This window comes from Megascapheus bottae, chromosome 15 (genome assembly GCF_031878675.1).
Source record: "Megascapheus bottae isolate mThoBot1 chromosome 15, mThoBot2.hap1, whole genome shotgun sequence".
Taxonomy (NCBI): domain Eukaryota; kingdom Metazoa; phylum Chordata; class Mammalia; order Rodentia; family Geomyidae; genus Megascapheus; species Megascapheus bottae.
In genome coordinates this window covers 27015470-27040268 of record NC_143523.1, presented here as the reverse complement: position 1 = coordinate 27040268, position 24799 = coordinate 27015470, and the positions used below count along the sequence as shown (strand labels likewise).

The 24799-nt window shown below is 39.2% G+C and overlaps 1 protein-coding gene across 1 annotated transcript in view; it reads left to right on the top strand.

Annotated features, from left to right (window-relative positions):
- Window positions 1-982: 982 nt before the first annotated feature.
- Plce1 (phospholipase C epsilon 1) overlaps window positions 983-24799 on the top strand; it is a 224578-nt gene continuing 200761 nt past the window's right edge. The window contains exon 1 of the mRNA XM_090346226.1: window positions 983-2503. Coding sequence (XP_090202352.1) covers window positions 1334-2503 — 1170 coding nt within the window. The 5' untranslated portion in view covers window positions 983-1333. The remainder of the gene's footprint in view (window positions 2504-24799) is intronic.

The following is a 24799-nucleotide window of genomic DNA, read 5'->3' as shown; positions in this document are numbered from 1 at the left end:
GTCTTTACATAGATGTGGAGTTCTATTTGACATTTTCCTGCTGCCTAAAGCACTTCCCCTTATCATTTCTTATCTCATCTGCTAGTGATGAATTCTTTCAGTTTTGCATGTCTGGGAAAGGGTTTACTTTTTTTCATTTGAAGGAGTTACTTCTTGCTAGGTGTAGAATTCTAAGTTGTTAACTTAGAACAAGTACTGAAAACACAGTCAGTACTTTAAAGATTTGCCCCACTCTTCTCTGGCTTGCATTATTTCCGATGGGAAGTCTGCTGTCCTTCTTATCTTTGTTCCTCTTGATGTATGGGTCATTTCTCTAGCTTCCTTGGCTTCCCTGAAGACCCAATATTTCCTCTTCTAGTCAGGTAGACTGTTGGGGTCTATTTGAGGTTTTGGAACTCTCTAAACAGTAAGTTAGGGCACTTGTTGTATGTGCTGCATTTTTTCTTATTTTTCTACTCCTTTTTTCTTCTCTGAGATTTTTGGTTTAATTATGGTATTTATTTGTTTATATTTTTATATACTATTTAATATATTTATATCTTAATATTTCTATTTCAACATTCTTATTGTTTATATACTTATACAGTATATAGCATGTAGTATATATATTATATATACATTTATACATTAGTTTATTTATAGATATGGTTCTCCTTACTCCATTTTGGCTGAAAGTAGTTAGCTCCAATTAAAAAAAATCCAAAAACATTGAATTTAACTTTCTTTTGCTATTCTTTAAAAAGTGTAAAAAATTCTCAAGTAGTTGTACAAAGGAGTTTCCATTTAACGAGGGAGTTTATGAACACTATATATCTTAATCAATGTCACCCCTTCCAATATTTTGAAACTAACTTTTGATTATAAATCTTCTTCCTTAAAACTGATGTTTATTAAGTGTAACTTGTAAGTGTAAGCTCAGATTTTTAAAAATCCACTTATTGCCATAGTATTTGACATTATCCCTTTTCTTACAGGAAACAGGAAATATTCAAACTGGAATTTTAAATCATTACATGTTGATGATGGAACAGGAGCTGTTGAAGGTAACACTGAATAAAAATCTTCAAAAAATTTACTTCACATAACAAAGGAAAGAAAACGGACCTGTCATCATCTTAAAGTCCCGATGTAGAATTAAAAAAAAATAAAGCCTAGTAGGAAATTATAGCTGCAAACATTTATTTGGCTTTGGACACATCTGAAGACAAGGAATCATCTCTTTGTTTCTCAGAAGGACTTGTCTACATCTATGAGTTTTCAATTTATGGAAATCTTGACATGATCACCAGCAAGGAGAAGCAGAGCAGTTGCTGAAACCTGTGTGTTGGTCAAGATGACTTCCGAAGAAATGGCAGCTTCTGTGCTCACTCCTATGACTCAGAGAAAAGTGGAATCTGCCCAGGCAGCTGCAGATGAAAGGAGTGAGAAGGTCTCTGACATTAGTATTCTAAAGGCACATGGCATCAGGCAGAGCAGGCAGATTCCCATCTCACAATGGGACAATCTTAAAGAGGAATCTACTGGAAGTAGTTTTTCCAAGGTACTCTCAGTAGAAAGGGAGAAAATTGTGAGTGATGAGAACCTCAATGAAAAGTGCTGGGAGAAAAGCACAGCAGATTCTGTGAAACACCTTAACACCAACGGCAGCAGTATGTTGGGAAACCATCAACATGTACTTCCTCAGAGCCAGTTTTATGAAACATGCAACTCTGTCATAGAGGAAGGCCTGTGTTTGGAAACTGGAATTCCTTCTCCACTGGAAAGAGATGTGTTCCCTGAAATCCAACTAGAAATAGCCAGATCACCTCTCGAAAACCGTCCTGGGATCATAGACACCAATAGATCTCACACTGAGAGCAACATGGCAGTCTTTCGTCTTCGTTATGAGGTTGACAAAAGGATGTCAGACACTTTTCATACCCTATCAGAAAATTTAATTCTGGATGATTGTGGAAATTGCATTCCACTTCCGGTCGGGGAGGAAAGGAAACATTACATGGCCTATACTTGTAAACTGATGGAACTGGCACAAGCCTGTGACAATAAGAATGGGCAGCTGCGGTGTGAACATTGTGATCCCTTAAGTGATGAGTACTTGTGCTTCCAAGGCTCGTGCCAGAAAGTGAACATGGTCTGTCCAACCGATAGCTTTTGCAGGAAGGATTTTACAGAAGATCCACCTGCTAAGACCTTTCTGAGCCACCTTGAGGATTTCCCTGGTAATTGTGAAGACGTAGAAGAATTTTTTAAAGGCAAAAAGGAACGCTCTACTTTGTTAGTCAGGAGATTTTGCAAGAATGACAGGGAAGTTAAGAAATCTGTGTATACTGGGACAAGAGCAATAATGAGAACACTGCCTTCTGGCCATATTGGTCTGATTGCATGGAGTTACGTTGATCAGAAGAGACTCTTACTCCCTTGTGGAGGAAACGTGGCGCCTCCATCAACAATGGATACCAGACAAGGCGGGAGCCAACATCTGTCAGAAGTCCAGTGGTATTTGGTAAGAGTCAAAAGTTTTTTTTCATCATTTCTTTGAACTTGATCTTAAAATCCGAATGTTTACTGTCTTAATTCATGGGTAATGTTAACATTTGTCAATTAATGATTCTTTTGGAAAATAGATACTCCAATTGATACCTATCACTGATGTGTCAACTGAACAACAATGTGAGTAACAAAATACATATGTTCAGGAATGGAGGAATGGGAGGGGTTTCCTAAGAGTAGAAAAAAGACTCTATTCATTTGCTGTCTTTGGAGAAAAAAAATGAGTTGTTTTTGTGTTTAAGCTTCTAGACCTAAAGAAACTTAAATTTGGTGTTCTGTTTTACAACCAGTGGTTTCTACCCTTCTCTCTTCTTCTCTTTCACTCTCACTCTTTTTCTGTCTTTGTGTTGTGCACCCCTTTGCCAAACTGATAAACTCTGTGCACTTAAAATAATACTTTGAAATGCACCAAATGGAGTTGAAGGCATTAATAAAGACAAACCGTTGACATACATTTATAAGGTGTATAAGGCAGCTTTTGAAATTGTGGTATGGTAATTGAAGTGCTTCTTTATCAACATACTAAATAATCCGACCTTGCAAGATGATAACAAGCATGATTTGAAAGTAGTGAAGTACTGAGTAGAGGTGATTTGCTTGGGACTTCTTCTCACAGGGCCCATATCTCAGGAGCCTTGCAGACCTGGGGCTGGTCACCCTAAGTATCAGTACTATTTTAGAGTGTCTGCTACAGCTGTAGTATAATATGAAAATATTTGTGATTTCTGTTGCTAACAAGATTACAGTCACTGCTGCTTCTACCGAGGCTTATTGCCTATATGTGTAGTTGAAGGAAATGCTCCATTTCCATCTTAAGCTAATAATTATAAAGATTTATTTTTATTTCATTCAAACTTCCAAATCCTCTCTCTGAATTTTCTTCTCATTTACCCTCTTGGAGACTCTTAACTCCAGAAGTATACTTCATTAAGCCACCTGATCTAGACCTGTTCTTCGTATCTGAACTTAGTACACCAATGTATCCTGACTCGCATTTCTTATCCTGCTTCCTTCCTTTGTTTTGTATGGGGGAAATCGCTCTAGAACTCTCACATCCTAATTCTTCACAGTTCCTTTCCTGAGCCTAGAAATAAGCACCCAGTTTAGAAAAAGATCTCTTATTGAAATAGCACTGGCATATACATTTACTTTCATTATTCTGACTGATCATACTAGCTGGCATTTATTGAGCATTTGGCATATATCAGGTATTCGGCTAAATAATTTACACACTTGATGTTACATAGTCATCTCAAGTACCCTGTGATGTTGGTGTGATTGTGATTGTGTTACTAAGAATGCTATCTGAGAGGTCATCTACCTTTTGAAGGTCACTTAGTTAGTAAGTGACCTTACATAGCCTGGATTCTCTTCCAGGCAGTTTACTGATGGATTATTTCTCAAGATCCAGAAAGAAAACTTAGAGTAAGCATTAAAAGGAGCACATTTACGTTTGTTTTGGTGCCCATTGACTATGTGGTATCTCAGAGTTGGCCATGTTAGAAATGGTGATTCTGGGGGCCAAGAGTTTGGCTTAGGGGTAGAGTTTGATTCCTCAGTACCACATACATAGAAAAAACTGGAAGTGGTGCTCTGGCTGAAGTGGTGCTCTGGCTGAAGAGAAAGCTCAAGGACAGTGCTCAGGCCCTGAGTTCAAGCCCTAAGACTGGCAAATAAATGAATGAATGAATGAATGAATGAATGGAAAAAAAAGAAAGATAGAAATGGTGATTCCAGTCTTTGGTACATGTTAGTGTCACAATGCTAGCTAGATCTTTCAATCTATTTGCCTGGGATCAGGCATATTGGGAATATGTTTTCACTGATCCTTGGTAAATCTTCGGGTTCTGAGCAGTTGAGAACCCCTGGCAAGGTGCAAAAATTGAAATTTGCTTTTTGATTACCAAATTTTAATGCCACTGTTTTTTTTTTCCTTTTTTTTTTTTGTCAGTGCTCAGGCCCTGTCCTTGGACTTTCTCAAGACTAGAGCTCTTCCACTTGAGCCTCAGCACCTACGTATGTGGTACTGAGGAATCGAACCCGGGTCTTCGTGCATGCTAGGCAAGCACTCAACCACTAGGCCAAACTCCCAGCCTTGATCACCACATTTCAAGAGTACTTTCTTTGTTCCCTCCACACTGTGTGTTCTCTCAGGAACATCAGGGAGCATGCCTATCTGACCGAACACCCAAGCCAGTGTGTATGAGTTTGTTTCTGTGATTCTTTACCTAATGCCATATGAAACCTAAGTCACATGCTAGCATGCCCTCCTAGGCCTGCTTACCTTACTCTGCACTAAGGTCTCAGATGCCCAGAACCTCCCACCATGAAGCTGGTGTTGAGGGTAACATGTCATTCCACTTGACAGTCACGTATGCTTCAATAGAAAGAGCTCATCAGGAAGTTGAGTTTAGACAAATGAATGAAAATCGATGATTTCAGAACCTTTGTCACTATTTCCAGCAAGATTTGAGTCTGGTGTAAATTTCTGGATGCTGTGCACCATGCCTGTGTTTTCTTCTGTCTTAAGTCCTCTCTACAGCCCTGTAGCTGCTGCTCTGAGCAGTTTCTCTGGTCTCCCTCAGTGGAAACTTGGCCTTTCCTCAGTCGGATCCTGGACTAGTTAATTCCCAGTGACAAGAAGTGATGAGATGATGCAGATCCTCCCCTCCCTGCTTAGTCTCTGGAGGCTGGGAGAGGTAACCACACCTCTGTCAGAATAGATTTCAGAGACTCTTTTCCTCTTTGTTAGAATATTTTTAGCCAGTAAGATGTAGCTGGGGGGTGGGTTGGGATTCTCTGGTCTTTCTTAGGGAAGGTTTCTGAAAGAAGAGCCCTTTTTGAAAGTACATCTTACCATGGCAGCAGTTCACTACTATTTTTTTTTTTTTTTTTGTGTGTGTGTGTGTGTGTGTGTGTGTGTGTGTGTGTATGTGTTTGTGATCTTATCTTCATTTTGCTTTGTCTTTTAAAACTGAATAGAAATGGGTCTCAGAAACTGAACAGATGAATTATGACCACTTTCCCCCAGTTCCCATCTGATTTTTTTCTTTATCTTAAAAAGAAGCATGCCCTGAAGGTATGTTCCCATTCTGCTTTCTGATTATTTTATATATATCCTTCCTGCTTCTCTGGTCAGGACAAATGCCAAGCCCTACATTTTTTTCTCTTTCCATAATGCAAATGAATATATATATATATATATATATATATTTGATCTTAGCCAAAAGGCAGAGAAGCGTTTGAAATACAAAATCTATACAAGACAAGAATAGTAGGTCAGATGTGGTGGCTAAAGTCTGTATCCCTTTACTCAGGAAGTAGAGAATAGGAGGATTGTAGTTTGAAGCCAACCCTGGGCAACAAATCCACAAGATCCCATCTCAACCTATAAGCTGGATGCAGTGGTGTGCACCTGTCATTCCAGCTATGTGCAAAGCCTAAACAGGACTATTTCAGTCCCAGAGAAAGATGTTAGATCCTATCCAAACATAATTAAAGCAAAAAAGGTTGGGGGCAAGACTCAAATAATAAAATGCCTGCTTAGTAAATGTAAGGTCTTGAGTTCAAACTTTAGTATGAGTGAAGAAAAAGGGAGGGAGGAAGGGAGGGGAAGAAGAAAGGAGGGAGAGGGGAGAAAGAGAGAGGGGAAAGAAAAAGGGGGAGAGGGAGAGAGAAGGGTGGGAGGGAGGGAGAGAGAGGGGGGAGGTGTATTTTGATTCGAAACTATAGTATTAGTCAACCTGAATTTGTATTGTGATCCTCATTCTACAAGTTGCTGTCAGGTTGTTTGACCTCTTTATTCCTAATTACCTTCTATGTGAACTGGAAATAAAGCTATTACTGTGAGTGTTCAGTGAAATGGTACTCTTAGTGTAGTTTCCAAAGGTCTAGCGCTGCTCTTCTCTTCTGGCCATTTGTAACCTGCTTTGCAGTAGACTCATTTGCATGCCTTTCTGCTCTTTGATGGTGTCTCATTTGACTTTACCAGAGGTGTGGATTTGAATGTACAGTCAGCCCTTGTATCTACAGGCTCTGCACTTGCAATAGAATCTAAAAACTATTTACATAGTAGCCATGTACTGTAGCTACTGTTTGAATAAGTAATTTAAAGGTAATTGGAAGTATATGGGCAGATGTCTGTAAATTATCTGCAAATGCTCCTTTGTTTTTTCTTTTTTTGGTTGTGGAGCCTAAACTCTGGACTTGGGCACTGTCTCTGAGCTCGTCAGTTCAAGGGTAGTGCTCTACCACTTGCGCCACAGTGCCACTTCCACTTTCCTGATGGTTAATTGAAGATAAGAGTCTCACAGACTTTCATGTCTGGGTTGGCTTTGAACCACAATCCTCAGATCTTAGCCTCCTGAGTAGCTAGGATTTCAGGCTTGAGCCACCAGCACCCAGCTGCACACGCTCCATTTTATATAAGGAACTTGAAGAGCTACAGCATTTGGTGTTCCTAGGATCCAGAATCCTAGCCCCTGCAGATAACCTGGGACCACTAAATCTCACTCTACGACGGGGGAGCTTGAGTAATCCTTCACACATCTTGAAAGAATGTGTTATTTGTCCAATTAATTCTTTGGCATCACATCTTAAATTTTTTTCTTAGATGCCTTGGTCAAAATGGCCCAATTAATTTATATTTGCACAGCTGTGTAGAGATGAATAGGTTTGAGTAAAGATATTAATGAGGATTAATGCTTGCTGACAGAAAAGTTGTGTTGGTATCCTCCTTTTCTTGCTGATAGAAAAAAAAAAAACTTTTAGCCCTACCCCTTATCCAGTTACAGTCAATGTACTCCCTTTTCTCCTGCTCTCAGTTTATTGGCTCAACTAAGGTGGGGGTATTTTGGCAAGTGGTTCAAATCTCCAGGTTATAAGTTGGTCTGAGAGTGTTTATTCTTTAAAACGTTCTCTCCCTGTTTGACTATTAGGGAGTGTAGATGCCTGAAGTTATCTTGAAGGTGAGGTCCAAAATAATTCGGCTTCTGCTGTGCCAGACTGACTCCTGTAACTTGGGCTCCTCCCGCCTTCTGGAACTCCCAGAAGGAGAGGCAGGACTGCCAGGGCAGAAATCCCACCAGCTCCTTCCTGGGTTAGCACTTCATGTACTTCCCTCTGTGACCTGCAAGAAATTAAGTGCACAAGAAAATATGTGTGGTGAAATGAAAAGTAAGTTTCAGATTGAATTAATAAACAATAAAAATGAAAAAATAAATGAAAAATAATGGAACACTACTTAAAAATCAGAATAGAACTGTAAATAGCAAAGGAAGGTCAAAAACAACTTCTGTCTCCTGCGTTGTTTCTTTTGCAATGTCCCTTTCTTTTTTCCTGTCTTAATTTATCTTTACTTCCTTATTCTGTACTGTCCAGCACTGCCAATTAAACTTACAAGGCAATAGTGAAGTTTTGAATATTTTATAGACAAATTTTTATTGACAGGTTGCTTGCTTCTATTTTTTGTCTCTTGTGCATTGAATTGAGCTGAACCTTAGGAGAGAGAACATGTCTCTCGTGTTTAGAGACCCCACTGTTAATGAATTCAGCTCCTGCTACGTCGTAATTTTTATGAATGACCAAATCCACATTAAGTATTGATGCCCAGTGGCTGTTGGAATGGCTGGTCTGGGAATTTGGTTGCCCTGGAGCTCTGGGACAATTTGGACATTGGAATAATTAAAATTTCATGGAGTGCCTTAAGCTAAACTGGAAGCTTAGCTTAGTGAGATGCCAGCCCTCCTTTTCCTTTGCTGAAAACTCTGTCATAGTACTGGCCCTGCCTCCTGACCAAGTAAAATGGAATCCAGCCCTGTGCAGTGTAGTCAGGTCAGCAGAAAGTATGATGGGCTGTTCAAGGTCAGCTCCGGGATGATGGGACCATGCTCTTTCCTGAGCTGTACTGGGATACTGCTGAATATATTAACTTCCACATCTCTGCATTTATGCCAGCTCCTTGATAAGAGATGGAATGGAAACTGTTGACCTTGGAGAAATCAACATTTGAAGAGAAAGCACTCTTGGTCATCGCTATTCTCTTGACCACCTTGGTGCAGTGTCAGCATTAGGATTTTTTTTACACATACACCCTTTCCAGTTGTCCTGCATAGTGGAAATGAACAGCCGGAAAAACTCATCCTGTAGAATGGCTGTGCTTCATATATGGGCTGAAAAGAATCAGTCAGTAGACAAGAATAATAAGATCAGGTAGACCTCTGTTCTTATTCTCACCCTGTCAGCAAAGGACCATCTTTACAGCTACACAGTCACTGTCTTTAGCGACTCTGCTCTGCACTTACAGCATCAAAGCAGTTGTGGACAGTACTTAAAAGAATGAGTATAACCATTCTTCACCTGAACTAGGCACATGGCATTCACTCCTCAACTCTTATATCCTCGTGCCCAGGGCTGGGACTTGTGAGAAACAAGCGAGCTGCTACGTGCTCAAACTTTAAGGAAGCAGTCACTAATAAGTATATTACTGGCTATTGTGAGACCTGAAAATGTAGTACCTTCTTAAATTTTGCACCCTGCATACCTCTCTTTCTCACTCTAGCCCTGGTCTAACATGTACTTAAGCATGATGGAATACTTCATTGTGAATCAGTAGCCTCCTTTTCAACCACTGATGTTTGATGCCTTTCTCATGACGTGCAAGTTTGAAGATGGAAACTTTATCTCCAGTCATTGCCCTACTACGCAGAATTGGAAACAAGAAACGTGATCTAAATATTAAGTGCAGTAGGCCAGAATCAAAGGAACATAGGCTCAATGGTTTCCCTCATTTGTCATAATCAGTAGAAACCTTGGGCTCTCCTAGCAGAGATTTAGAATAGAACAAAAATCTAGATACATAAGGCCATATAGTATGACGCTAAATGTAAGGACCTCCAGGATATAGAAACAAAAGCCATATAATGAGTGTTGTCCTTAATGTACTATGTTATCTCTCATCTCTTTTGCTGTCCCTTGGTTATCTCATATTGTTACAATATTTCACCTTGTTATCTGATATATTGTATATATGCTTAATTGGTTATTTGAAATAGGAGAGGGAAGGGGAAATCAAGTTGTGGGGGGGGGAATGGGGACCAAGACATGAGAAAGGGTATCAATATTTGTGAAGTAATGCACCTTCTATCTGGTGAATATAATGTAACCCTTCTATTAATTACAATAAAAATATAGGAAAAAAAGAAACGTGATTTATATAATGAAAACCTTAAACTGAAGGAGAGAAGGGAGAGACCAAAAATGCTGTAAAGAGTGGAGATTGAGAATAATTTTTAGGAGATTAAAACAATCTTAAGTAAAAATTGTTGCTTGCAGTATAATGTTAGAAGAGCCTGAGGATGATCACCAGAGAAGATATTCAACAAGTTTCACCATGCACTGAAACTATAAACCTTCTTTGCTATTATTTTGATGTTCACAAACCTAAAAGATCTATTTTTAGATCAACTAGATCTATTTCTATGTCTGTAAGTGTAGATTACAAATTGCATGTGTCAGGTAATTGACATAGCAAGAATATATGAAGAACTCAAAAATAAAATGACAACTCAGTTTAAAATGAGCAAAGGGTGTAGCACACAGGTACTTGGCTTTCTTAGTATGCACGAGGCATTGCTGGGGTTTGATCTCCAGCTCCTGAATATAGAGAGGCAAATCTTCTCCCAAAGATTTATAACTAGACAGTAACCAGGCTCAATGTTATTAGCTACCAGGAAAATTCAAAACAAAAGTACAGTGAAATACCAGTTCACACCCATTAGGATGATCATTTAACAAACAAACAACACCAAAAAGATGATGCTTGGGATGTGGAGAAATCTGTACCCTTATTCTTTACTCTGGGAATGTAAAATACTGCAATCATTTTGGAAAACAGCTCATCAGTTTCTCAAATGATAAAGCATAGAACTATGCATGCCCATCATGCAAGAGGCCTTGGATTCAATACCACTACCACCAGAAAAACAAAAACAAACACAAATATCAATGTCCAAAAACTGATTAGTGAGTAAATGAAATAAAATGCAATAGAATTGAAGTACTAAGGTCTGCTACAGCTAGACAAAACTGAATGAAAGAAGCCAATCACAAAAGATCATATACTCTATGAGTACATTCATATGAAAGTCTAGAATAGGAAAATCTACAGAGAAAGAAAGTAGAGTCAATGGATGTTTAGAGATGTATAAAAGGACAAGGGCCAGACAATTGAAGAGGGAGTTTAATGAGACCAGAGTCACTTTTAGAGGTGAAGCAAGTGTTCTAAAATTGACTTTGGTGATGGTGGCACATATCTGCAAGTATTTAAATCAGTGGATTGTATGATATGTGAAAGTCATTTCAATAAAGCTGTTCAAGAAAAGAACAGAAATGAGAGTATCTTGCCTTCCCCCAAGGAGTTCTGCTGTTGTGCTTCCAAGTCCTTGAAAGATGATTGCAGAGATTCATGTTGTTGAAGGCTGGGGTGATTTTCTGCTTAGCTTTCTGAGGGTCTAAAAGGTGGGCATGTGGATATAAGAAAAGGAGCTTGGGCTCAACAGTTCAGAACCTATATTGAATATGAGGCTCTGAGTGTGTCCAGGTAAGTTTCTAGGACATAAAACCATTGAAAAGGGTACAACTTGGGTGTTACGGAGCTCTCAGAGCCTGGGTATCTGGGAAGAGCATGTCAGGGAGGACCTGCTGAGCCTCGTTAGAAAAGTCATGGGAGTTAGAGGATGGTCACCTCCACCCCACATGGATGCTTCAAAACTTTGCACACTGAGTCATTTGGTCAGCAGGACAGAAACCTTCCCACAACCCCAAGATGCCTATAAGCCCACTGGGATCTGCTGAACTTGAATCAGCATCCATGAGCAGGAGGTGGTGTGGGAAAAGGTACACTCCTATTGCCCAGTTCTCTGTAGCAGTCTTTCTATGGGCAGCCTGAATGCTGCAGAGAGCCCCTGGCTTAGGGACCCCACTCTGCCTGACATCTGTCAATCCTCCAATCCTGAGCTTAGTTTTCATGTCCTCTTGGTAGTCTTCCCATTACCACCTTTGACCCTGATCTAAAGTTTCTCTGTCTGTGTCAGTCAGTGCTTGCCACATATTTCTGAGTTTTTGTTTCTTGTTTTGGCCTGCAGTGGGACTTGAACTCAGTGTCATGCACTTGCTTGGCTTGCTTGATCATGGTTGGCATTCCACCACTTGAGCTATGCCTCCATTCCATCAATACTTATTTCTGGGATGACTTCCTTAATTTAAAATGAAAAAGGCTGTTTCTATCCTTTTGATGTTTCCTCTCCTTCCTAGGCTAATATAAGCTTCTAGCTTGCCTTTCTATCACTTTCCAAAGCTGGGAATCGGTGCTTTTGTTTTTGTGCCCTACTAAGAACAGAATTAGGATTTCTTCTCCTCCTCCTCTACCTCCTTCTTCTTCTTCTTTCTTCTTCTTCTTCTCTGGGCCTTGAGCTCTTCAGCTCAAGTTAGCTCTCTATCACTTGAGCCACTGCAACACTTCTGGTTTTATGGTGGTTAATTGGATATGAGTCTCACAGACTTTGGTTCCCAGCCTGGCTTTGAACTGAACTGCCATCCTCAGATCTCAGCCTCCTGAGTAGCTAGGATTACAGGTGTGAGCCACGGGTACCTGGCAAAATTTTTATTTTCAAGCCTATGAACCCTGACATCTATGCTTATCACCTTGGCCTGAAAGACAAAGAAGGGTCATATTTGCATCTGTTTGTCTCTGGATTCAGCTGGCTATAGGAACACCAGGAAAATTTCCAGATACTATCTGCTTACAGGGAGAATTCAAATCTGTTGTGTATAATAGTGCCCAAAGGAGAAAGATGCCCCCTTTCTCCTAGGGTTCTCCTGCCTTTCAGAGCCCCATGTCCTTGACAGATTTCCCCCATGGACTGGGTTCCAGCTCTGCTTCTGGGTGTCGATCAGGAATGGAGTAGTGGTAAAGAGCTGGGCAGGCACGCTGTGGTCCTAACTTGGAGAGATTATTCTTCGAGTTCAGAAGGTATTTGGTCAATTCCTTCAAACTCTTCAATCCCAGTCCTTCAATGATAGATCTGAGACAACACCCTCTCACCCTCCTAAAAAGACCCATTACCAGTTCCAGCTGCCATTAGCTGCTGTGTAAATGGTGATCAAGTCACTTGAGGCCCTGAGATTTCAGTTCACATTGAGTCTAGAGAGTGATGACAGCCACGTGTGTGTTCATTGGCTGCCGTATGTCAGATGTTGTGAATATAATTGGCTTATGTTGTGAACGTAACTAGCATATGTTGTGAATATAATTGGCGTAATTACATTCATAACACGGTAATATAATTGTGAATATAATTTAACAAATTATTAGTTTATATAGTCTCCTCATTCTAAAAGCCTGCCACTCAGTAGCTTCTGAATTTAAGTCCTAATCCTGGATCCGGGGTTGAGTGAATAATTTTATCACATGAAGTTTGATTTGATGTGAATGCCTCACTCTCCAACACTTGATGTAGAAGAAAGGCAAAGGGAGATGTTCTTCAGGACTGACTAGGCCCAAAGATGCCTAAAATAATAAAAAGCAAGTATTTGAAGCTCTTGAGTATGGTAGATCACACCTATAATCCCAGCACTAAGGTGCTAAGTCAAGAGGCCAGCCTGGGCTACATAGCAAGACCCTGTCTTAAAAAAAATAAAAACTGAGTACTTGATTGATGTTCATCACATGCCAGGCCCTCTCCTTTCTCTTTCCTTCCATTCGCATAGCAACCGTCCACAGGCAGGTGTTATTAACATTTCCAGTGCACAGCATTCAGTGCCAGCAACAGGATGAGGGTCACACAGTCCAAGGACTTAGGCCCAGGTTTGGCTGCCTGTAATGTCCCTTGCCTACAACCATTCCTCAGAAGTTCCTTTGGAAGGTTCTGATGCAACTCACCCCTCTAACTTGGCATAGGTTCTGTTTGCCTATTAAATGTGTAAATGCTGAGCTGGAGTTCTTTAGCTCTTTCTTTCTTTAGTGAGAGCTGGGAGTGACCTTTGGATGAAATGGGAGACCTGGGGAACAATACCAGTTCTTAATATGAGGGGGGTGTTGGCTATTGAAATGGCTAAGATTTATTTTTATGACTCAGCCTGCTAGGTGGAAGAAACCAAACCCTAAGGTTGGATTATTTTTTTTTCTTACTGACTTGCAGTAATTTAGAGGTACATTTAAAAAGTTTTATAAGTAAGCAAGAACAAAGTCCAAAGCAAACTGCACATGTCTGAGTTAGAATCTATAGCTTATTCACGATCATGCTGAAATACTCCCAAACCACTGGGGTTGTAATTTAGTATTTTTCCATTTTTCGAGTTTTCTGTCATCTCCAAAGAGTTCTGACCAATGGACTCAAGTAACTTTCTTTGCATAGTCATGCCGTTAAGATGAAGTCGTTACCTACTTCACAAGGCCAAGAAACAGAAGAAAAAAAGTGGAACTGGTTATGCATTCAAGCAGTTAGCAAGCATGATTTACAGGGATGTAAATGTAACTCCTCCCTTCTTATTCCATGCACTAAGAATTCAGAGTGAGGTACTTTGGAGGAAAGAGGACACAAAACTCCTGTGGAACCACAAAAGATAAGCAGAGGCAGTATGTTTTCCTTCCATGAATGTTGCAAGTGTTGAATAGAACGTACCCTAAAGCCTGATCCTGAGGTGGTTTTTTTTTTCATGGTGCTGGTGTGAATAAATAATAATTTCATTTTAAATTTGAGATTAGATGACTTTTTAAAAAATCACTGACACCTACTTCATATTATCCCTCTATTTTAATAGAATGAGAAACCAATTATACCAGGGTGAGTAGCTTAGCTTCAGAGAGATTTAGCACCAAATTATAAATGGTGACACATTACTAGTGAGTGGGAAGCACCTCGAGAGCCAGTGTGTGGGAGTTTGGCAGTTGGAAAGCCCCATGGCTTCAGAGTTTCCAGATTATGTACCCTTCCATCAAATTGTAATTCCTTAGCCTTGAAAAATTCTCTAGGAAAAGGAAAAAAATCATCTGAGTTCTAAGTTATTTAATAGGGCATACATTATTTTTCTTTTTATTGAAACCCAGAAAAATAGTCTCTGGCCCTGGGTGGACTAGCCCATTCTCCATTATATGGTCACAAACCAAATATAGGCACCATAATGATGGTAAGGCTCTGGCTTTGTTGATATTTCTGTGAGGAGAATGTCATTATTATGGTTGCCATATTTTCCAAATTAAAAAAAAATGGGAACTTTTTATTCAGAGGAAAGAAGATCAGCATCTTTGAAACTGAGGTTGACCCAGGAAATCCAGGATGAATGGTTTTGGCAAAAGCTACTTATTATTCTATGAAGGAAAATGAATATGAGTAAATCATTACAAATCCAATTTGGGCCAGGGAAGTTAGAGTCTTAAGATGAATAATTAGACAGTGGTGTCAAAAAACTATTGTTTTAGCCGGGTGCTGTGGCTCACAGCTGTAATCCTAGCTACTCTGGAGGCTGAGATCTGAGGATCGAAGTTCAAAGCCAATCTGGGGACTAAAGTCCATGAGACTCTTATCTCCAATTAACCACTAGAAAACTGGAAGTGGTGTTGTGGCCGCAGGGTAGGACAGTAGCCTTGAGCTGAAGAGCTCAGGGACAGCACCCAGGCCCAGACCCACCAAAACCAAAACACAAAAAACAAAAACAAACCCCCCCAAAACAAAAAACAAACAAAAAAGAACTATTGTTCCCCATGGAAAGACAACACAGTAGAATTTGGAACTCCATAAACTCTGTGTCTTTATCTTTCAAATAGGATAAAAATATAAATTTTAGACAGAACCTGTTAATGTCAGTGGCTTATGACCCTCAGTGTCTTTGAGATTCTTAGGATTCATAGATCCCTAAGACATAGCACTAGTCTTGTAAGAGTTTATGTAGGTTTTTTATGCCAAATGTATTTGGTCGCTTTCCTGTAGAAATAATGAAATCAGTTTATTTTATAGACAGTCGATACTCAGTTAAGGGATGTCCCTTTCCAAGCACTTAGCTTTTAAAAAAGAGAAAAAACTATCTTCTTTTTATGCTGCCAGTATGTAAATTAGTGGAATCCCTTGATCTTGGGTTGAGATTTTAGAAAGAGTCCATGATGGCTCAAGTTGGAATATGAGTAGATGTATGATAGGATTGATTGTATTGAGAGGTAGTTCAAACTGAATAGAGGTGAAATGGGGTGTTCTGGAAATGTTTTGAGAAAAGGTAAAATGACATTCTTTGTGTACAACATAAATTTGAACATGAATGCAGTTATGATTACACAAACTGGCCACTACTTTTTGTGGAGAGAGAGGCACCTCAAAACCATAACGAAACTTGATATAGGCAGAGCCTCTTGAGCAAAAAGCATGTGTCAGGAAAGACTGCAATTTAGCCCACCTACCCAGGGGCCTTGTATATACACAACAGCACATTTAAATAGAATTATGAGTTACCAAACCCAAGCCTGCACTTGCTTTTCTTTTAGATTCATGTACCACATGCCATGCTCAGCACAATACAGTTTGTTGAGTTCCAGTAGCTTGGGATAGAAAAAGACAATTAGTCTAGAGGAATGCTTGCTTTGGGGGCTTGAGTACTCTTTTTCTTTCTTTTTTTGGTCAGTCATGGGGCTTAAACTCTGGTCCTGGACATTGTCCTTGAGCTCTTCAGCTCAAGGCTACCACTCTACCATTTGAGCCACAGCACCACTTCTGGTTTTCTGGTGGTTAATTGGAAATAATACTCTCACAAATTTTGCTGCCTGGCTGGCTTTGAACCACAATCCTCAGATCTCAGTCTCCTGAGTAGCTAGGATTACAGGTGTGAGCCCCCAGTGCCTGCCTTGAGCACTCTCTTTTATTTAGCCTTTCTTTTTAATGGATAAAGTGGCTAAGATCCTGGACAGGTGAAATTATTTGACCAGGTTTACACAGGTAGTGGTGGATGACCCAGAATTAGAATCTGGATCTCCATAGGCTTGGTTTCTTCATCTCTAAAATAAGGTAAAAATACAAATTTCCAACAATACCTGTTGCAGAGTAGGTACTTTGTAAGAGTTATTGTAGGATGCTGGAGGCAGATGTGCCTGAGCTATATTTTTCTTCTAATGCTTCCCAGAGTGTAACTACCCTTGGTTGGTACATGTCTGGCCTTCTCTAATACATTTTGATTCTCCTGATGTATTCTCTCACCAGTTCTGTAAGGAGATGGCCCATCTTGCTGCAATAACATTGTCAGTTCTTTAAGTACTCAGATTTGCTCTTTTAATTTGATTGTAGCCAGGTTGTGGGAGTTCATTCTTCCCCCTAGTCTAGTTTCTTTCCATCCTTCACTTGGCAGATAGCCCGTCATGGTTAATGACTAGAAGCTCTTCAAAGCATATGGAATAGCAAGGGGATCCTTTCCAGTCTATCAGGAGGATATTTCCTCTCATTCTTTTTCTCGTGGGAAGCAAAGCCAAATGCAAGACATGGAGGCCAGCAGGAGAGACCAGTCCTGGCCCAGGAAGAATCTGTTTGGTCTGGGTTGAAAGGAATCAATCCAGGAATCTTAGGCTCATAAAAGAGCACTGGAGAAGGATCTTTGAGGCAATCAGATCTAACTTTTTATTTTATAAAGAAGGAAATCCAGGCTGCAAGAGAAATAATGGTTTCGTTCAAGGAGGAATTTTAGAGCCAAGTTTAGAATTCAAATTGCTTTCAAGCTAACATTTCTACTCTGTGCCAGAATTTCAAGCTCTATTTCTGACCTATAGGGTGTGGAGTTGACCTGATGGAATCATAACAACTAAGTTATTGAGCTTCAACATTGCATAATGGTTTAGAGTATAAACGGCCAAGTTGTAGAAATAGTCTAGGTGTTCATCAGCAAATGAATGGATAAAGAAAAATGTGAGATAATTATGGAATATTATTCAGCTATAGCATCAATAATTTTGACATTATGATAGAGATCATTAAATTAGGTGAAATAAGCCACACTCAGAAAGACAAATATTCTTTATTTTAATTTTATTTTAGTGCTGGTTGAACTCAGGGCCTGAATGCTGTCCATGAACTTCTTTTGCTCAAGGCTAGTGCTCTTTCACTTACAGCTCTACTTCCATCTCTTTCAGTATTTTAGTGGAGATAAAGAGTCTTACAATCCTGTCTGGGTTGGCTTTGAATCACGATCCTCAGATCTCAGCCTCTTGAGTAGTTAGGCTTACAGGTGTGAGCCACTGGTGCCTGGTTGGTTATATTGCCTTCTATTCTTGCAGTGTTGTTTACGCAATCTGTTGATTTGAGACAAAGAACATTTCATTTAGTTAGTTTGCTTATTTAGTTGATAATTCTCAGTAATGATGTAAACAAGCATCCATAAAATTACTGTCACAAGTTAGGAGCGGGGACCTGCAACTGGATTATACACTTCAAAGTGACAGTTCACATTGATAAAAATGATAGATGTTAAATTTTAGAAGTTTTAAACTTTTTTCTTTTCTCTTTGTGTACTGAAACTGGGCTTGAACTCAGGTCCTGGGCATTTTTTTTCTTCTGCCCAAGTCTAGTGTTTACCACTTCACTTGAGCCATAGCTCCACTTCAGGTTTTTTGCTAAGTAACTGGAGATAAGACTCTCACAGACTTTTCTCCTTGAGGTGGCTTTGAACTTCAATCCTCAAGCCTTAGCCTCCTGGGTAGCCACTATTACATGTGTGGGCCACCAGCACCCAGTTCTAATTTGCTGGATTTTAGTGACATTAGGAAGTCCTACCAACTTTCTCAGAAGTATTATCATTATTGACTCTTTACATGTTCCTATTGAAATTATTATTGCATTATAGCACCTACAGAAAAATAAATAAGCCATAGAAAGTGTACAGGCCAGAATATTTCATAATGCAAGCTTAGTAACTTAATTAGCACCCAAATCAACAAATAGGACATTAGCATCTAGAAGCTTTCCCTGATACTTTTCACAAAAATAACAAATCCTAAGCCATAAATTCATTGGCCTAGTTTTGGATGAATTCACAGCAGATACTGTTTTGTGTGTGTTATCTATGAGACTCTTCCCTATGCTGCATGAAGCTGTAGTTCCTGCATCTTATTGATGTTTGATTTTCCAGTTCCTGAATATTCTCCTCTGTCCATCAGTCCACTAATAGTTATCTCGGTTGTTCCACTTCAGGCTGCTTTGGATAGTGCTAGTTTTTATTTAGAAAGCCCTTGTTAAGGGGCTGGGAGTTTGGCCTAGTGGTAGCGTGCTTTGTTTAGCATGCATGAAGACCCAGGTTCCTCGGTACCACATACATAGAAAAAAAGCTGGAAGTGGTGCTGAGGCTCAAGTGGTAGAGCTCTAGCCTTGAGAAAGTCCAGGGACAGTGCTCAGGTGCTGAGCTCAAGCCCAGGACTGGAAAAAAAAGAAAGCCCTGTTAATTCCCTTTTACAATCATTTACTATGTAAAATCTTGGCTATTGAAGTATCCCATGTCTTTTGTGAAGTGCTCTTAGATTGCCAACCTATTAAGTTCTTCTGTTTCATGGCACCTAACCTTGCAGTCTGCAATGTTAGTATAATCATCAGGAGCTTGTGTGTGTGTGTGTGTGTGTGTGTGTGTGTGTGTGTGTGTGTGTGTGTGTGTGTGTGTGTGTGTGAGAGAGAGAGAGAGAGAAAGAGAGAGAGAGAGAGAGAGACAGACAGACAGACAGACAGACAGACAGACAGACAGACAGACAGACAGAGACAGAGAAGAAGGAAAAAAATTAAAATTTTTAATAAGGTCTATTTGCTAAGGAGTTTGGACTGTTTTTCCTAAACATGTAAACACAGAGTTCCCTTGTAATAATATGCTAATATGCAAGGAAAGTTACAGCAAATAGCTTCTAAGGGATGATATAACCATCTCAACTTTTATAGTTGTGTGGGAGAAAGTTCGTAGCATGAAGTCATGGAGAAAGTGTTCAAGATTATAAATGATCTATATGCCCCTGCAGTCAGCCATTGCCAATGTAGGATACTTGGGAGAATTTAAAGCAGAGTGAATATTAATATTTAGTTTATTTTACAACTGTCAGGTCACTAGGTAGTATAAACTTGTTGACAAGATCTCCCCAAGTACATTTAGATCAAGGACTTTGGGAAACTAAAAGGCTCTGTGAAGTGTAATAGTGGTTCAAAGGCTTCATTTTCCTGCAAATGGAACAAGACATTTGAATGACTAAATTACAAAGTGTTAAAGTAAAAGCAAACTGAAACCAAACAAATATGACTTTCAGAGTTACTTAAATGACAATGAAATTGTAACTGCAGAAGAGCAGTAGTTGTTCACGAGTAAGGGCCAGACTTCAAGTGTTTGCTAGCAGCCTTAGTGGAGTTAATCAAATATCGTTTTCATAGTAGCTAACCTAAAAAGAAACTATTCTATCTGAAGTGAAATTGTCCTCATCAAAAATATAAATCATTGTATTTATTTTGGAGATAAGTTAGTATAGACTGGAAATTTCTGGCTATATGGTCAAATATAGGTCAATGTCTGAGGCCAGTGGACATTATAGAAGCATATTCTTCAAGCCGGCTGATCGTCATGGCTCACACCTGTAATCCTAGCTACTCAGGAGGGTGAGATCTGAGGATCATGGTTCAAAGCCAGCTTAGGCACTAAAGACCATGAGACTCTTATCTCCAGTTAATCTCTAGAAAAAGGGGATGTGGGGCTGTGGCTCTTGAGGTAGGGTGGTAGCTTTGAGCTGAAGAGCTCAGGGACAACACCTAGGCCCAGGGGTAGGGCAGTAGCCCTGAGCTGAAGAGCTCAGAGAAAGCGCCCAAGTCCAGAGTTCAAGCCCCATGACCCGTGCTCCCCCCCACACAAAGAAGTAAATTCTTCATTACTAGACTGTTCCAATTGAAACTTAAAAGTTACCAGTAGTGAAAATAAATCTGGATTCAGAATTGGTATGTGCTGAGGCTGAATGTAGCTTGTAGTCCATGAGGGTAGTTTGGCAAATGCTAGCATTCTTGTTAACAGGACCAAAATTGAATAGTGACAACAAAGCTCCAGACAATAAGGCTTTGGATCATCTGACCTGTTTCTGTTCCTTGGAAGTCTTCACATATTTTTTTTTTTTGCCAGTCATGGGGCTTGAACTCAGGGCCTGAGCACTGTCCTTGGACTTTCTCAAGGCTAGAGTTTTACCACTTGAGCCACAGCACCACTTCCAGCCTTTTTCTAGGTATGTGGTACTGAGGAATTGAACCTGGGTACATGCTAGGCAAGTACTCTACCACTAGGCCAAACTCCTTCACTTATATTTCTTAGTCTTCTCTTCTCAACTAGGCATTTAGTTAGAGAAAAAATACAAAATGTATTATTTCTTATTTTTTAATGAGGCTACTATGATCTTTGTCATTCTCTTTCTTTTTTATTTAATAATTTTTTATTGTGATTAATAGAAGGGTTACATTATATTCACCAGATAGAAGGTGCATAACTTCACAAACATTGATACCCTTTCTCATGACATGGTCCCCATTTCCCGCCCACCCTCCCCTCACTTATCTTGATTTCCCCTCTTCCCTATCCAATTTCAAATAACCAATTAAGCACATATAAAATATATCAGATAACAAGGTGAAAAATTGTAACAATATGAGATAACCAAGTTTATCAGAATTAAAAAGTGATGTTTCTTTCCTAATTTCTCCTCACCCCTATCTTATGCCTGAGTAACAACTCAGGTTCTAACAATTCCTGTGAATTCTTCTTGGTTTTCAGTTTCTTGAGTTAGTTTTGTAATTCTGGCTAGAAAGATGCTTTGCACAAAATGAGTTCTCAGTACTTGCTTATTTGTCTATTTACTGTTTTAATAGAAGCTTGAGAAAATACACAAATGCAAACCTGGATGCTTTGAGAAGTCCAAAAGCATGTTTTTCAAAGTTCAGCTTGGTGTCTGACAAGAAGCACTGGTAACTTCTTTTTCTTGCTAGCCCTGGGGTTTGAACTCAGTGCCTAGGCACTATTTTTGAGCCTCTTTGTTTTCAAGGCTAGCACTGTACTACTTGAGCCACAGTACCATTTCTGGCTTTTTCTGAGTAGTTTATTGGAGATACAAGTCTCGTGGTTAGCTTCAAATGGAAATCCTTAGATTTCAGCCTCCAGAGTAGCTAGGATTACAGGTGTGAGCCCTATTAATAACTTGTGACAGCCTTCTATCTGGCAAATATCATGTAACCCTTTTATTAATTACAATAAAAAATAAAAAAACAAGTCAAAATGCATGTCTTTTTAAAAATTTACTTTTAAATACATATATACTTATATAGTCTTGAAAAATAAATATTAAATTAGTCACATGTTAGAAGTAGTGTTATTAGTATTTGCATTCTAGTCATTATTGTACTACTGAAATTCATACTTTATATTATACTTTATATGTAATAAAATGTTTGAAGGTTGCCATAAAAGAAAAACTCCAACTTAAATAAAATTTCCCCATTACCTATAATTGTTCAAATGCATATTTATCACGATACTTTCCATTTGGCTTGAAATGATGGGGGAAAGAGAGTTAGAAAATAAACAGACATTATTGAAGACGCATTGTGTTCATAATCTGACATGTTGAATTGAAACCCACTTGTAGAACTATTTAAAATAACAACAACAACAATAATAATAATAATAATAATAATAATAATAATAATAAGGTCGGGAATGTGGCTTAGTAGCAGAATGCTAGCCTAGCATTCATGAAGCCCTAGGTTTGATTCCTCAGTACCACATAAACAGAAAATGGCAAAAGTGGTACTGCGGCTCAAGTGCTAGAATGCTAGCCTTGAGCAAAAGGACCTGAGTTCAAGCCCCAGGTCTGGTAAAAAAAAACTAAAAATTAAAACATAAAAGACGAACAGAATTATTGACAGTATGTTGACAAATACTGAAGTTGAATGATGGATAAACAGGTATTCAGTTTTACATTCTCTTCCTGTTTCGTTTGAAAAAATTTAAATACCATTATGTAATGTAAATGTTAATGGCAAAATAAGAAAAATCAATCCTCTGTGAGCTCCTACAAATGGCTTGAGATTTCAAATATATTCAAAATGTTTGCTCCCTTAATGCACCTACTACCTGACGAATGTAACTGTAATCCCTCTATACATTATCCCTACAATTAAAAAAAGCAAAAAAAAATAACTTGTGACAGAACATTGTAATTGCTTTTTTTAAAAAAAAATTTCCTTCTTCCCCCTAAATATCTACCTTTAGGCAAGTTAATAAATCTTTGGGCAGATATAAATGTGATTTCTCCCCCATCCCCTTCTTAGAGAGTAAAGAAGAGACTGGGGAAATGAAAGAGATGCAGTCCATAAACGTGTGACTTTGTATTGCTTGCCTGTAAAATTTTCTGTGGAGTATTTTTTTATTGGTAATTTCTTTTACAGATGTTTTTCGAGAAAGTTGAAATTATGCTGGTCAAAGCACATCTAGAGTCTACATTGCAATTTAAACATGCTGTATTTTATTTCCTTAAGCACAAAGGCAGGCAACTCCTCCACCCTTTTAAAAAATTAAAATAAGGAAAGGAATGAAGAAAGTCCAAGTGCCTTCTTCTACTTGGACCGAAAATTTAATTAGTGCCTTGGGAATAAAGATAGTGAGGGTCGTGTGTTATTCCTCATTAACTAGTAGTTGCCTTTAAACATAAAGAGCAATGACTTTGGATGATTAAAAAATATAAGGGGAAGGTGTGATTCATATTTCCCCAAGGTTTCCTTTTCCTTTTCCTTTTATTATTCTCTGACTCCATGAATAAACGTTTATTTGGTGTTTGCAAATTGAAACAGTCTGGGTTAAAACAAGTCATATGCCCTTCCCTTGGATACGTTTTTAAATCTTTCTGGTTAACCTGAAGTGTACTGTCCCAGGGAACGCTTTATGAAGGGAGACTTCTGGAAAGCCCTCCATGCTTGGAGTTTTCATAAGCGTGGAATGTGTTATGCAGGCAGCCTAGCAAGCTGTTGAGAGCTGGGGGTTGGAAGGAGGCCAGGCTGCCTTGTTAACTTGCCCTGGAGCCATCAGCAATTTATTTAATCTCTTCAAGCCTCAGTTTTTCTCACCTGTAAACTGAGAATAATGAAAATTGCACCTAATCCTGAGAATTATGAGGATTAGATATTTGACAGAAAAGCTCTAAACATGGCAAATAGAGATTGCTCAACAAAATTAGTGGTGTTGTTATTATTAGGATCTGTAAGTAATAATGATCTCAAATACCAATTAATTGTGAAGCAGAGGAATGGGTTCTCTGTGTCTGAGATAGTATTGTGCCTATGATCAGGATCTTTATTTAGTAGTATGTGTGAAGTTTTTGCTCATAGCCAACTGACCCTCCTAAATCATATGCCTCCATATGTTTAAGTGTCTACCTCCTTATAAATTAGCCTTTGCAACCACCAGTAGACACCTTCAGTGTGCTTTACATTTAACACATCTTCAAAGAAGGTCCGTTGACTTGTACTGATTACATAGAGAATGTCCAGTCTGCTCCAGAATGGGGACCCTTTTATGAGAACAGTTCTTCAGTTGTTGAGTGAGGGCTGGGTGAGGGCTTGACACTTTACATTCCAACTGGAACCTGGAGTTGCCAAGGTGCTAGTGGCAGTAGTAAGAGCCAGCCTTCTACTCTCTGAATGAAGGTGAAAAAGTAGATCAGATTTAGAAAACAGTTGCCAGTTCATTTTATACGATGACCAGCTTCATTTTCCCTTAATTTTTTCCCTAGTAAGTATTTTATGTCATATGGGAAGAGCCAGAGGTTCAGGTTTCTAAACTGCTAGAATCGAGGTTGAATAACAGCGAGGTGGTGGCAGTGACAGTATTGATGATGAACTCCTCAAGGGAAACACGAGGGTGTGATAGTCTCAGGACACACCTGAGGAAATCGAAGGGACTGGAGCTGTGGCTCACTTGATAGAGCTCTACCCCATAAGCAAAAGCATTAGGTACCCAATTTGAATCCCTATCTCAGACAAAAAAGAAAAAAGAAATCTTAACACTTGAGAGATGGCAACAGTCACTAACCAGCTTCAGCCTTGGATGACTTCAGAAGTTGATCTTCTAGCAGGCCAGGATGAAATCAAACCTAAGCAAACTAAAATAACAACAAAATGCACTTCTGGAAAGGAAGAAACCCTCCAAACTCGGAAGGGCTTGAGGAAGA